The sequence below is a fragment of the Mustelus asterias genome, chromosome 20, assembly GCF_964213995.1.
Source record: "Mustelus asterias chromosome 20, sMusAst1.hap1.1, whole genome shotgun sequence".
Taxonomy (NCBI): domain Eukaryota; kingdom Metazoa; phylum Chordata; class Chondrichthyes; order Carcharhiniformes; family Triakidae; genus Mustelus; species Mustelus asterias.
The window spans coordinates 40,909,460-40,921,795 of record NC_135820.1 but is presented as its reverse complement, the minus strand read 5'-3'; the positions used below and the strand labels follow the sequence as shown (position 1 = coordinate 40,921,795).

The 12,336-nt window shown below is 43.2% G+C and overlaps 1 protein-coding gene across 5 annotated transcripts in view; it reads left to right on the top strand.

Annotated features, from left to right (window-relative positions):
• Positions 1-12,336, top strand: part of znf217 (zinc finger protein 217) — a 59,908-nt gene that overhangs the window by 24,881 nt on the left and 22,691 nt on the right. For all 5 annotated transcript variants that reach the window (XM_078236422.1, XM_078236427.1, XM_078236424.1 and 2 more), the window contains one exon: positions 4,526-6,397. In XM_078236422.1, the coding sequence (XP_078092548.1) occupies positions 4,624-6,397 (1,774 nt within the window). In that variant the 5' untranslated portion in view covers positions 4,526-4,623. The remainder of the gene's footprint in view (positions 1-4,525; positions 6,398-12,336) is intronic.

Sequence of the window (12,336 nt, the reverse complement as noted above, 5' to 3'; positions counted from 1 at the left end):
TCGCATCCTGCGAAAGAATGAAAAACAAAACGCAGTAAGCTCCCACAAACAGCAATGTGATAAGGATCATATAAACTACTTGTGATTCGAATTGATGGAAAATTATTAGTCTCATTTTGACAACTGATCTGAAAGTTAGCACCTTCAAAAGCACACATACTCTCAGCACTGTACTAGAGTTTCAGTTTAAATTTTTGTACTCCAGTCCTGAGTGGAACCCGCAACTTTATGATTTGTAGGCTAGAGTGCTACCAGCTGAGTCACAGCTGACAACACCCATTTCCCATATTTAATAGTTGGGTAATTCTCTTAATGTTTCAAGTATAAATGATGGAATCTGCAGGCAACCAGTGGCCTACAGCCATTAGTCATGGTGACAAAGGAGACCTATGAACACTCTGCTCTTAGAGAAGTAGAATGGCAGAGAAGAGTGATTTTTGAGGTGGTTGTTTTTGCAGAAAAGAAGTCAAATTAGTATCTTTGCTCTCCAGCATCATTCCAGAGTGTGGTTTTGGCAGAAAACCTATGCCATGCCCTGACTGGACCAGTCTACTAAATACTCAAATGACTTGTCCTAGACTGCAGGTGAGGTGGAGTAGCATCATATGACGAACAACTGGGATGGGAGGTTAGTTTTCCTGGCGCTAAGGTGCCCAAGGTAGATATGAAGGAGTAGTTGAACAAATAAATAGCTGTAGAGATGTTGTAGCAAGTGTAGAGCCAAAGGCCTGGCTGTTCCCAGCTTATAATTGCTGCAAGGTGCATGTGAGTTGTTGTCTTCCTGGGATGGATGCAAATGGTGATTTCGTGGTAGGTGATGGTCTTGGTTCAGTCACAATCATTGAAAGAATGTGTGAAAAGGAACCCGTTGACAGTTAGACTGACAATCCTGGATTTTCTGGAACTGTCCAGTAATTTGGCCTCTTGCCCCACATCCAAAGTCATGCCTCCCTGGGATGCATAATTGTCCCAAAATTCTTCTGTGATTTCTGGTTCTGCAAGCCCTTTGATTTGCACTTGGGATTTTCCACAGGGGTCTTGGGGATGCTCACAGAGGTCTTGGGGGGGTGGGGGGGTCATCCAGGTTTGCCAGCATCTACCCCACACCCACATCGCTGCTTCTACAGGTTCACCAACACCTCCAGTGTCCCTTAATTTATTCCTAAGTTGGTCATCACCCTGGTTATAGTACCCAACACTACATGCAATGCCGAAATACCTTTTCTTTGTGTTACCATGAATAGATTTTAAAATAATTCTGACGTTAGATTTTTAAACCAAACGTGATCTTGAAATGTATTGCGGTTGCATCTTCAATTACTAAAGGAAGATAAGTGTGTGTTTTGCTCTCTCCTTGATCAAATGCTTTTACACTCATTGTTTGCAGAATATTTACAATGACCCTGGTTATTTCTTCTTCGTAGCTGTCACCGCTTATTAGCCGTAGCCAACTACAAAGTAGCAACATTTTGAGAAATGAAGGCTGGACAGTTTTCTGGTGATTTTGTGACTGTGTGGGCCTTGAGGGTGGATGAATGGGGGTGTTGGGGGAAGAGATTGTAAAATCAAGGAAGCATCATGTGTTGCAGATGAAGTGGGTAACTAAGTTAGATGTGGAGTGTGCGAGCAATTTAAGTACAAGGTCCCTTTTTGCGTAGCCATAGTGCGTACTATTTCCAAAAGGACTGACTTGTACATGGCCTTGGTGGGGGACTTTTCAGGTGGTTGCACACCTGCATACCTTGAGGGGAAAGTTGGGGAAGGTATCAAGTTGAAGTCCAAACTGGGAATAGCCGAGGGGCTGAGTGGATAGCCTCAATTTTGCGAATGATGACATTAATTTCCTAGAACTTCTGGGGGCATGGTGGACGTTCTGGAGGTTAAAATAGTCATTTCCCCTGCCCTCTGGAATTACAGTAAGAAGTTTAACAACACCAGGTTAACAGGTTTATTTGGTAGCAAAAGCCACACAAGCTTTCGAAGCTCTAAGCCCCTTCTTCAGGTGAGTGCTTCAGTAGCCACTCACCTGAAGAAGGGGCTTAGAGCTTCGAAAGCTTGTGTGGCTTTTGCTACCAAATAAACCTGTTGGACTTTAACCTGGTGTTGTTAAACTTCTTACTGTGTTTACCCCAGTCCAACGCCGGCATCTCCACATCATGACTACTCTGGAATTAGTCAGATGATTTAGTTGCAGATGGAGAAGCATTATTGCATGTATTTAAGGTGATCCAGCACTTAAACAGGTTTTTGTAAGTTGGTAGTTTGTGTGTAAAATTTAATTTTTTTCACCTACATTATTACATTGGTGACAACCTGCAGACTAACAGCAAATCTTGGCCACCTTTAGAAAAAAACAGATTCGGTGCTTGATGTCCTCCAGTGAATTGATCCTTTATTAGAAGTAAGGCTTGAACTTCAATTTTTTTACAGTTGATTCAAATGCAAAACTGGAGAATCCAGAAAGGGGGTGGCAAGGGCAATGGCTTCTCCATTTTAAGAAATTTTGATATTGTATTTTCATCTGATTTGCAGTTTGCCCGAATGCTACTGGTTAGTTCGGGGTAATGTCCAGAAAATGTTACATTCTGATTGTTATACTGGGAAAGGGGTCTGTCTGTTCTGGTAGTAGCCTGCAGTGAAACATTGGGCTAGGTTTTGCAGTCAGTGGCACCAGCATTCATTACACTTGCATAACTTTCTGTGATTAGAAAATCATTTTGGTATAGGAAAATCTATCGGAGATATGGGATCTCTGAATAGATCATCTCCTCAAGTCAGATTGAATCAATTGTTAATGAGCAGTGCAGAATCTGAACCAGGAAATTAAGTATGGTTAATTCATCAGTGGCACGAACAGAACTAAAAGACAATTGATGTAAAAATCTAGCAATAACTAAAAGCTGAAAGAATGAGACCCCATGACCTGGTATCCAGGTCATCTGAGTTTGGATGCAGATGCATGTTTGGAGGCTTGAAAGATGTGGTGTGCACAGAAATTGGCCAGGAAAACTTCTGATGGGTTGATTTCTGCTGCGCAAGACCCTCTGCAAAGACTTGCCTGGATACTTACCCTGGAGTATGTGGTCTAACGCCCATGATTAGCTGATGTAACTGAACTGAAGACCACAACTGCTCCTGCCTCACCCACTCAACAAAAGTGTTATAACACAAATTGATCCGCACAAGCCCATATTAGGACCGATAAAGTTTATCATTAGTCACAATTAGGCTTGCGTTAACACTGTAATGAAGTTACTGTGAAAATCCCAAAGTTGCCACAGTCCAGCGCCTACACTGAGGGGAGAATTTAGCATAACGAATGCACCTAACCAGGACTGTGGGAGGAAACCAGAACACCCTGCGGAAACTCACGCTGACACGGGGAGAATGAGTAGATGCTGGGAATTGAACCCGGGACCCTGGCGCTGTGAGGCAGCGGTGCTAACCACAGTTTGAGTATCTGAAGGGAGGGAAATAATATAGGGATAGAATTCCAGACCTTGGCAGCTGAGGGAACAGTCACCATTGATGGAGCAATTAAAATAAGGGATATTCAGGAAACCAGAATTTTCTTGATAGCGGAGGAGCTTGCAGAGATGAGAGCAAAGTCAAGGAGGGATTTGAAAATCGGGATAAGAGTTTTGGGCATTGCTCAACTGCAAGCCAGAATAGGTCAGTGAGGATAAAGATGGTAGGAACATGGGACTTTGCAAGTTAGGCCACAAGCAGCATACTTTTGGATGACCTCCAGTTTCCAGGGGATAGAAGGTGGGAAGTCATCCTGGAGTGCTTGGTCTAGAAGTAACCAAGGTACAGTTTTGACAGCAGACAAACGGAGGCAGAGATGGAGTCGGATGATCATTACTGAGGAGGCACTAGGTCTAAGTTTTTGTTTTAATGGTGCAGGTGTGTGGCTGGAAGCACATTTTTGGATCCTCTTTGATACCAAAGTTGCAAACAGTCTGCTCCACTCTTGTGCATATTGTTTGGGAGAAGGATGAAGTCGGGACAGATTTGTAATGGATAGTGGCAACTCTGACAGCAGCCTCATAATTTCCAGGTTTAACTATCTGTATTGTTGCTGAAAGTTGCCAAAGGATTTCCACTTGAAAAACTGTTAGCACTGATGGGCTAACCACTCTTTCCATGGTAAAATCAAGGCTGATGAATGAGTGCAAAGGAAAAATGGAGGCAGATACCTAGGTCTCCCATTTAATAGAAACAGATGTGCAGAGAAGTGAATGTTTACTAGGTTTCAAGCTGGAGAGCTTTCAATAAAGCCTGCCAAAGAGTTGCTTCCTTTGGATTTTAAATTTTTTATTATCCTTTATCACTGACATTTGCAATGCAGTGCAAAACATTTATGCACATTTGTGTAGAGTATCTTTTATCCTGAATTTAGAACTGTATTTTCCATTCAGTTGTTTTTGGCACCAACACACAATGTTTAAACTAGTTTTGTATATTGAGTGAAATGGTGACATTTTTAATCTTGTGTGTTGAATACTGTGTATTCTGCTTTCAGCAATTGAAACCCTGCATCTGTAAGTACAAGGACACAAGAAAAGCAAGCTTTTGAGATTTGGATTGAAATTCTAAAGCTTTGCTGTTTCAAATAATGTGATGAGAATTCAATATCAAGACAACCAAGAAAGAACATCTGAAGAAGAGCTTATGCCTTGGTTTTCTGACCAGCCTCCTCATGAATTTGTGATGAAATCTACTGAGAGCACCGTAATGCAAACATCTGAGGATGTCCGAGATGATGTGAACTTGACACTTGGTGATGCAAGAAATTCTATTGAACATCATTGTCCAATTTGTGACCAATGCTTTTCTTTTGGTAGTCTTTTAACACAACACATGCACATGCACGCCAATGAAAAGCGTCCATTTTGTGACCATAGAACTTCCCAGAAAGCAAATTTGAAAATTCATCTTCAAAAGCACAAGGTAGACCATTTGCAGCAGGGTAGAAAAACCGGAAAAAATAAGGCTAATCTGTCATCTGCGAGCTTTGAAATCCCAAAAACTTTGCCGAATAGCATCTGTTCGAATGACACTGAAATGAATGAGACAGATTCACCAATGAATGGTGTTGCATTGTTCCTGGATGATTTGGAAGGAAGTATTGCAGCCCAAGCTGAAGAATGTCCACCTCTCCCTTGCATGTTTTGTAATAAGGCTTTTCGACACTCTGAAGAACTCCGTCACCATGTAGTGATACAGCACCGGCCCACGTTATGTGAGCCTGCCGTTCTCCGTGTGGAGGAGGGGTTGAGTCCTATTGGTGAGGCCCACGTTACAGTAAGCTCTCCAGAACAGGAGGCAAATGATGAAGATGACGGTGAACTCAGCTGCAAAGTGTGTGGACTGACCTGTGAGAGTGCTTTGAGTTTGGAGACACACATGAGGAAGCACAAGGATTCGTTTACCTATGGTTGTAATGTATGTGGACGACGGTTTAAGGAACCCTGGTTTCTGAAAAACCACATGCGAACACATTTGAGTAAAGCTAGGGGAAAATCTCAGCAGGATTTGGAAGGTCCTGCAACCATCAACAACGTTGCGACGCAGGAACCACTTTCGGGAAATGTCGTGTCTCCTTATAAAATGTGCATGATTTGTGGATTTCTTTTCCCAAATAAAGACAGCTTGAAGGAACATAGTAAAGTTCACAATAAGGATCTGCCTGATGATGATAGAATGGATGATTACTGTTTAAATCCGGAAGTTGCGGCATCACAGGAAACATTCCTGCAAATGCTAAATTTAAGCCCCCTCTTGTCACCAAATTGTAAATCTGTGAAGGTGGGAAAATGGATACCCGAACTCGATCCTTTCAATACGTACCAAGCTTGGCAGCTGGCCACGAAGGGGAAGGTGGCAGTTGGCCGAGAGAATGTGAAAGATCCAGGGCAAATAGCAAACTCTGAGAATGAAGAGGAACCCTCTGACAAAGAGGATTCTAGTGAACATTGGACCACCGATAAAGGCAGTAATGGTCCTACCTTGGAGAACCTTGAAAAACCTAAAATCAAGAACAACAATATAGGCCAGAATGGACCACCTGCTCTGGGCGATGTGGAAATTGACCCCAAGTTAACCCAGAATAAACTTAAACCCACCGACTGCACAACAAAACTTAAACCGACTGACTGCACGATGTGTGGTAAGATTTTTAGAACCTACCACCAGTTAGTACTCCACTCCAGAGTACACCGGAAAGGCAGGAAAAGTGTGGAGAATCCTCCAGTTTCAGTTGATGGGGAAGCTGGCACTCAATCTATAGACTCTGTTCCGGCAATTGAAGACCACAGCCCAGGAACTGACAAACCTGAGGAGGGTTCTGAAGAGGGCTCGGAAGATGGAGTACTAGGAGAAGGACTTTCATCAGGTAGGAAAGTATGAAACTATTTGGATGCTTGGGTTTAATGCTCTAAGTGCTTGTTGATTCTCATTTTTCAAAATTGTAAAGTTCCCTTTTTGTCTTGGATAAGAACCTGTGTAGAAAAGCTTCTGCCACTGAATCTCAGTTAGATAAAGCCAAACTTTTGGGTGATCCTGTAGTCCAAAGAACAGTACAGCACAGGAAACAGGCCCTTCGGCCCTCCAAGCCTGTGCCGCTCCTTGGTCCAACTAGACCAATCGTTTGTATCCCTCCATTCCCAGGCTGCTCATGTGACTATCCAGGTAAGTCTTAAACGATGTCAGCGTGCCTGCCTCCACCACCCTACATGGCAGCGCATTCCAGGCCCCCACCACTCTCTGTAAAAAAACATCCCTCTAATATCTGAGTTATACTTCGCCCCTCTCACCTTGAGCCCGTGACCCCTCGTGAACGTCACTTCTGATCTGGGAAAAAGCTTCCCACCGTTCACCCTATCTATCCCCTTCATAATCTTGTACACCTCTATTAGATCTCCCCTCATTCTCCGTCTTTCCAGGGAGAACAACCCCAGTTTACCCAATCTCTCCTCATAGCTAAGACCCTCCATACCAGGCAACATCCTGGTAAATCTTCTCTGCACTCTCTCTAACGCCTCCACGTCCATCTGGTAGTGCGGCGACCAGAACTGGACGCAGTACTCCAAATGTGGCCTAACCAGCGTTCTATACAGCTGCATCATCAGACTCCAGCTTTTATACTCTATACCCCGTCCTATAAAGGCAAGCATACCATATGCCTTCTTCACCACCTTCTCCACCTGTGTTGCCACCCTCAAGGATTTGTGGACTTGCACACCTAGGTCCCTCTGTGTTTCTATACTCCTGATGACTCTGCCATTTATTGTATAACTCCTCCCTACATTATTTCTTCCAAAATGCGGCCTTTTGGCTAAGATCAAGTGTAGTATGGATCGCCTGCACTTGGTTGAGGTCATTAGGTTACACTGAGGCTTCATGTGTTTCATATGAAGCAATTTTTAAAAGCGGCATCTCGGCCTTTTGGCTAAGATGCAAATGAGCTCAAGTCTTGGAGGAGGATCCTCCCCCTTCTCCAATCAGCTTGACTCATGTAGATCAGGCCCAGGACAGGGTGGTTTTGGTCTCCCGTCCTGTCCTGTCAGCCTGGATCTGAAATGTCTCAACTTGTTGAGACTCTGAATTGGATTTGATTTGATTGAATTGGAAAAGTATATATAAAAAAAAAAAAATTTCTTCCAAAATGCATCACTTCGCATTTATCCGGATTAAACTCCATCTGCCACCTCAAGTACTGTTTTACATTACAAGGCATCAGAACACATTAGACTTGAATTCGAGTTTTGAATTTTCCAGCCTATCTATATCCTGCTGTATTGCCCAACAATGCTCTTCGCTATCCGCAAGTCCAGCCATCTTCGTGTCATCCGCAAACTTGCTGATTACACCAGTTACACCTTCTTCCAAATCATTTATATATATCACAAATAGCAGAGGTCCCAGTACAGAGCCCTGCGGAACACCACTGGTCACAGACCTCCAGCCGGAAAAAGACCCTTCGACCACTACCCTCTGTCTCCTATGGCCAAGCCAGTTTTCCACCCATCTAGCCACTTCTCCTTGTATCCCTTGAGCCTTAACCTTCTTAACCAACCTGCCATGTGGGACTTTGTCAAATGCCTTACTGAAATCCATATAGACGACATCCACGGCCCTTCCTTCATCAACCGTTTTTGTCACTTCCTCAAAAAACTCTATCAAATTGAAGTAACCCTTCAAAAATGGAGTAGTCTTGCCAAATTCTAAGTTTAAAAAAAAATAATCTGAAGAATTAGTTTCTTACTAAAATGTGAAATCGGATTCTCCCCAATTAATTAATGAATGTTTTGAGATGATGGGTAGTAATTAAAGCTAAGTTGTGAGGTTTTAAGTTGTAATTGAATCAGAAGTGAGTTTATTGAGCTAAAATACTTGAGACTCCTTTTTCGTTATTTATTGCTATTCATTCCAAGTTTACACCACAGGGAATTGCAGTGGAACATATTGTCATAAAATTGTTACAATAGCATTCAAATGAAACATACATTATTGACTTACTGATAAAGCGTTCTTCTAATATCTGTAAATAATTAAAACCAGCTTTGTTTAAAAATCTCATCATGCATCCCATTACACATTTTAATTCTTTTCCATGTCTGAGGAAGGGTCCAAGCCATTCGAATCAAATCCCACAATGGATTTGATCAAATGTGTAATGAATCTGAAACTATTTAAATATGTTTGGTCCTGTGAAAATTGCTTCCATAGGTGATGAGGAAAGGCAAAGAACACTCTTCACAGCAGTTGCAAACTCTTTTTGCCCTACACTAGGAAATAGTTCAATGCAACGACACTTGCTTTTTATTAAGGAATGGATTCCTGCTGCTAATGTTTAATGCTATTTTAATGCATTTCAATTCAAAACTCGAATTCAAGTCTAATGTGTTCTGATGCCTTGTAATGTAAAACAGTACTTGAGTGTTCTCTCTTTCTGCTGTAAGCATGCTACAGATTCATGTAGATATGAGCAAGTGAAACTCCTTCGCTGTGCACAGACTCTATGTAGATTGAAACAGCAATACCGAATGTGAAGATTAAATTAACTTCCAAAAAGTTACGGCCATGAAATTGGAATAGCTTGCATCTGTTACTTTTGGGTGATACAAGCATCTTTCTTCTGGGGAAAATCCACCCCCCCCCCCCGCCCCAAACCCTGCACAACATAACAGGAGGAAGGAATCCCTCCTCCCCACACAAGTGCTATTTAAAGATTAGGCTAATTGCTCACTTGATTTCTTCTGGCTGCTGCTTTGATGCCCCAAGTGTTTGCTGCTTTCTATTGCTGTTTCAAGTTACTTACATCTCCAGGAAGTGGTGAGGCAGGTGCTGAAGGAGATTTTAACTGACTTCTGCACGAATCGGTTGTTCCCATACTTGGACGCACCAGCAGAAAAAAATTGACAAGTGGCTGTGCAGAGCAAGCCACGTTGCTCAAGGCGGGAGGAGAGCGGCTCTCAACGGGATCACTTCTCTTCCCAGAAAGTTCAGGATGCCATTTTCTAATCTAAAATGTAGGCACTTGAGTGAAGAGGTCTGCCCTGAAATGTATCACCTGCAGCCACACAGGCAACCTTGGAGCAGGGTAGGGCAAAGGTTGCATTGCCAGTGGTTGCCAAGGTGTCTGGCAATGAGCTTTAATACACCTGGCTCCTCCCAGCTCAATATTTCCAACATCTAATTTTCCAAAAGGTCACTGCTACTCTCTTCAAAGAATATAAACTATGTTTCAGTCTCCTGCCAGTGCTCAAGCAGGTAGAGCACGCATGACTTAGTAGGATTGCAGGATTCACCATGATGCAGATTGTCATAGATTGCATGTACTGTGCTTTATTGGCATTGTATGTCAACTGTTTTGCTCTTCTAGGAGCTGAGGGGGATTCTGCTTCCTGAATGTCCAACTATTTGTTCCCATATGTAGCACATATAGGTCAGTATCCAATACTATCCTGTTGTCTTCTGTCTGGCAGTCTACTTTGTTAGCTGCATTTGAGCAATCAAAGCTCATAGCTCAGTTGTCACCCTGCCAGCTATAGGCCTGGTTCAGTGTGTAGCGTGCAGTAAAGTAGACCATTAGTGTGCAAAAACACTTCCACTGCCTAGGCTGCTCTGAAAAGTCGTATGATACTCTGCAGTGTAACTGAAGAATTATGGTCGTCTGCTGTTATGTTGCCCAAAATCCCCATTGAATTGAGAGTCCTGTTCACCAGCTATATGGTGAGCAGTTGAGGAGCTTGAGGGAGAGAAGGCGACTTAGACAGCGACTTTGGCCAGGCTGTTCGTGAAAAGCTTATTCGAGTGATATCAATAACCACAATCATAGAATCATACAGTACAGAAGAGGCCCTTCAGCCCATTGAGTCCTCGCAACACATTAGAAACACCTGAACTCCCACCTAATCCCATCTGCCAGAACTTGGCCCATAGATCTGAATATTATGACGTGCCAAGTGCTCATCCACTTCCTTTTTAAAGGATGAGGCAACCCACCTCTACCACTCCCCCAGGCAGTGCATTCCAGACCATCACCACCCTCTGGATAAAAATGTTTTTCCTCACATCCACGCCTCCCCCCCCCCCCCCCCCCCCAAAAAACTACCTCCCTCTCATCTTGAACCTATGCCCCCTCGTGACTGCCCTTAAACTAAGGGGGACAGCTGCTCCTTGTGCATTCTGTCCATGTCCCTCATAATCTTGTACACCTTGATCAGGTTGCCCCTCTTCTCTGCTCCAACGAAAACAACCCAAGCCTACCCGACTTCTCTTCATAACTTAAATGTTCCATCCCAGGCAGCAGCCTGGTGAATCTCCTCTGCACCCCCTCCAGTGCGATCACAACCTTCCTTGTAATTGTGGCAACCAGAACTGCACACTGTATTCTATTACCAAATTTCTAAACAACTCCAGCATGACTTCCCTGTTTTTGTAATCTATGCCTCAATTGATAAAGGCAAGTGTCCCATAAGTCTTTTTCAACATCCTACTAACATGCCCTTCCCCCTTCAGAGATCTGTGGATAAACACACCAAGAATCATAGAACCCCTACAGTAGTGCAGAAGGAAGCCATTCGGCCCATTTGAGCCTGCACCGACAACAATCCCACCCAGGCCCTATCCCCGTAACCGTATGTATTTACCCTAGTGTCGTACCATTCACTGAATGCATGTCAAATTAATCCTTCCAAAGTGTACCACCTCTCTCTTTTCAAGGTTAAGTTCTGCCTATTTGACCATTCGGTCTATATCTTGTAGCCCAAGATCCTCTGCCTCATTGTTAACAACCCAGCCAATCTTTGTCTTCCGCAAATTTACTAATCCTACCCCCACATAGTCATACATGTCATTTATATAAAGACAAATAATAGGGGGCCCAACACATCCCTGCGGTATGCCACTGGACTCTGGCTTTCCAGTCATTAAAGCAGCCTCTGTCACCTTCTGTCTCCTACAACTGAGCCAATTTTGAACCCACTTTATCAAATTACCCTGAATCCCATGTGCATTTACCTTCTTTACAAGTCTCCTCCGTGGGACCTTTTCAAAGACTTTGCTGAAATCCATATCAACTGCATTGACTGCACTACCCTCGATTACACATCTGGTCACCTCTTCAAAAATTTCGATCAAATTTATTAGGCATGACTTCCCTCTGAAGCCATGCTCTCTATCCCTGAACAAGCTTTGCCTCTTCAAGTGGAGATAGATGCTCTCCTAGATGTTCTCCAATAGTTTCCCTACCACTGACGTGAGACTCCATGGTCTGTAGTTCCATGGTTTATCTCTACAACCCTTCTTAAATAGCAGAACCAGCAATCCCAGTTTTTTTTTTATTCACGCCTCGACTTGACTTGTCTTTGTCACTGACCATCACAACATTGGCTTGGCCACAATGCAAAAATAAAAGCGACCACAAAATAAAAATTCCAAAGCAAATTTATGAATTAAAACTATGCCATACAAAAATTGATGATCAACCTCGTGTGTACCGTTTTAATCTTTGATTGTGTTACTATGCAATTCGAGCCCACTGGTGGCTGCATGGCCGATGGAGGTTGCTGATTTTCCATGGACAATCCGCTCATTGCCCAGTAGCTGTCTCCATGGATAGAAGGTTATACAGTTGTACATTGGGTTACTTTGGTTATGCACCATCTTTTCATAAAAGAAGAGTCGTGCAGTCCATGCTGACATGATTGAGTAGCTGGTGTTGTCGGCAGGCTGTGACATGTGGCTACAAAGCTTGCAGTAGTAGCGCTTAGTGTAGCATTGTGTGGTGAAGCACATGAATTTAAAATATAGGTTGTAATTGATAGG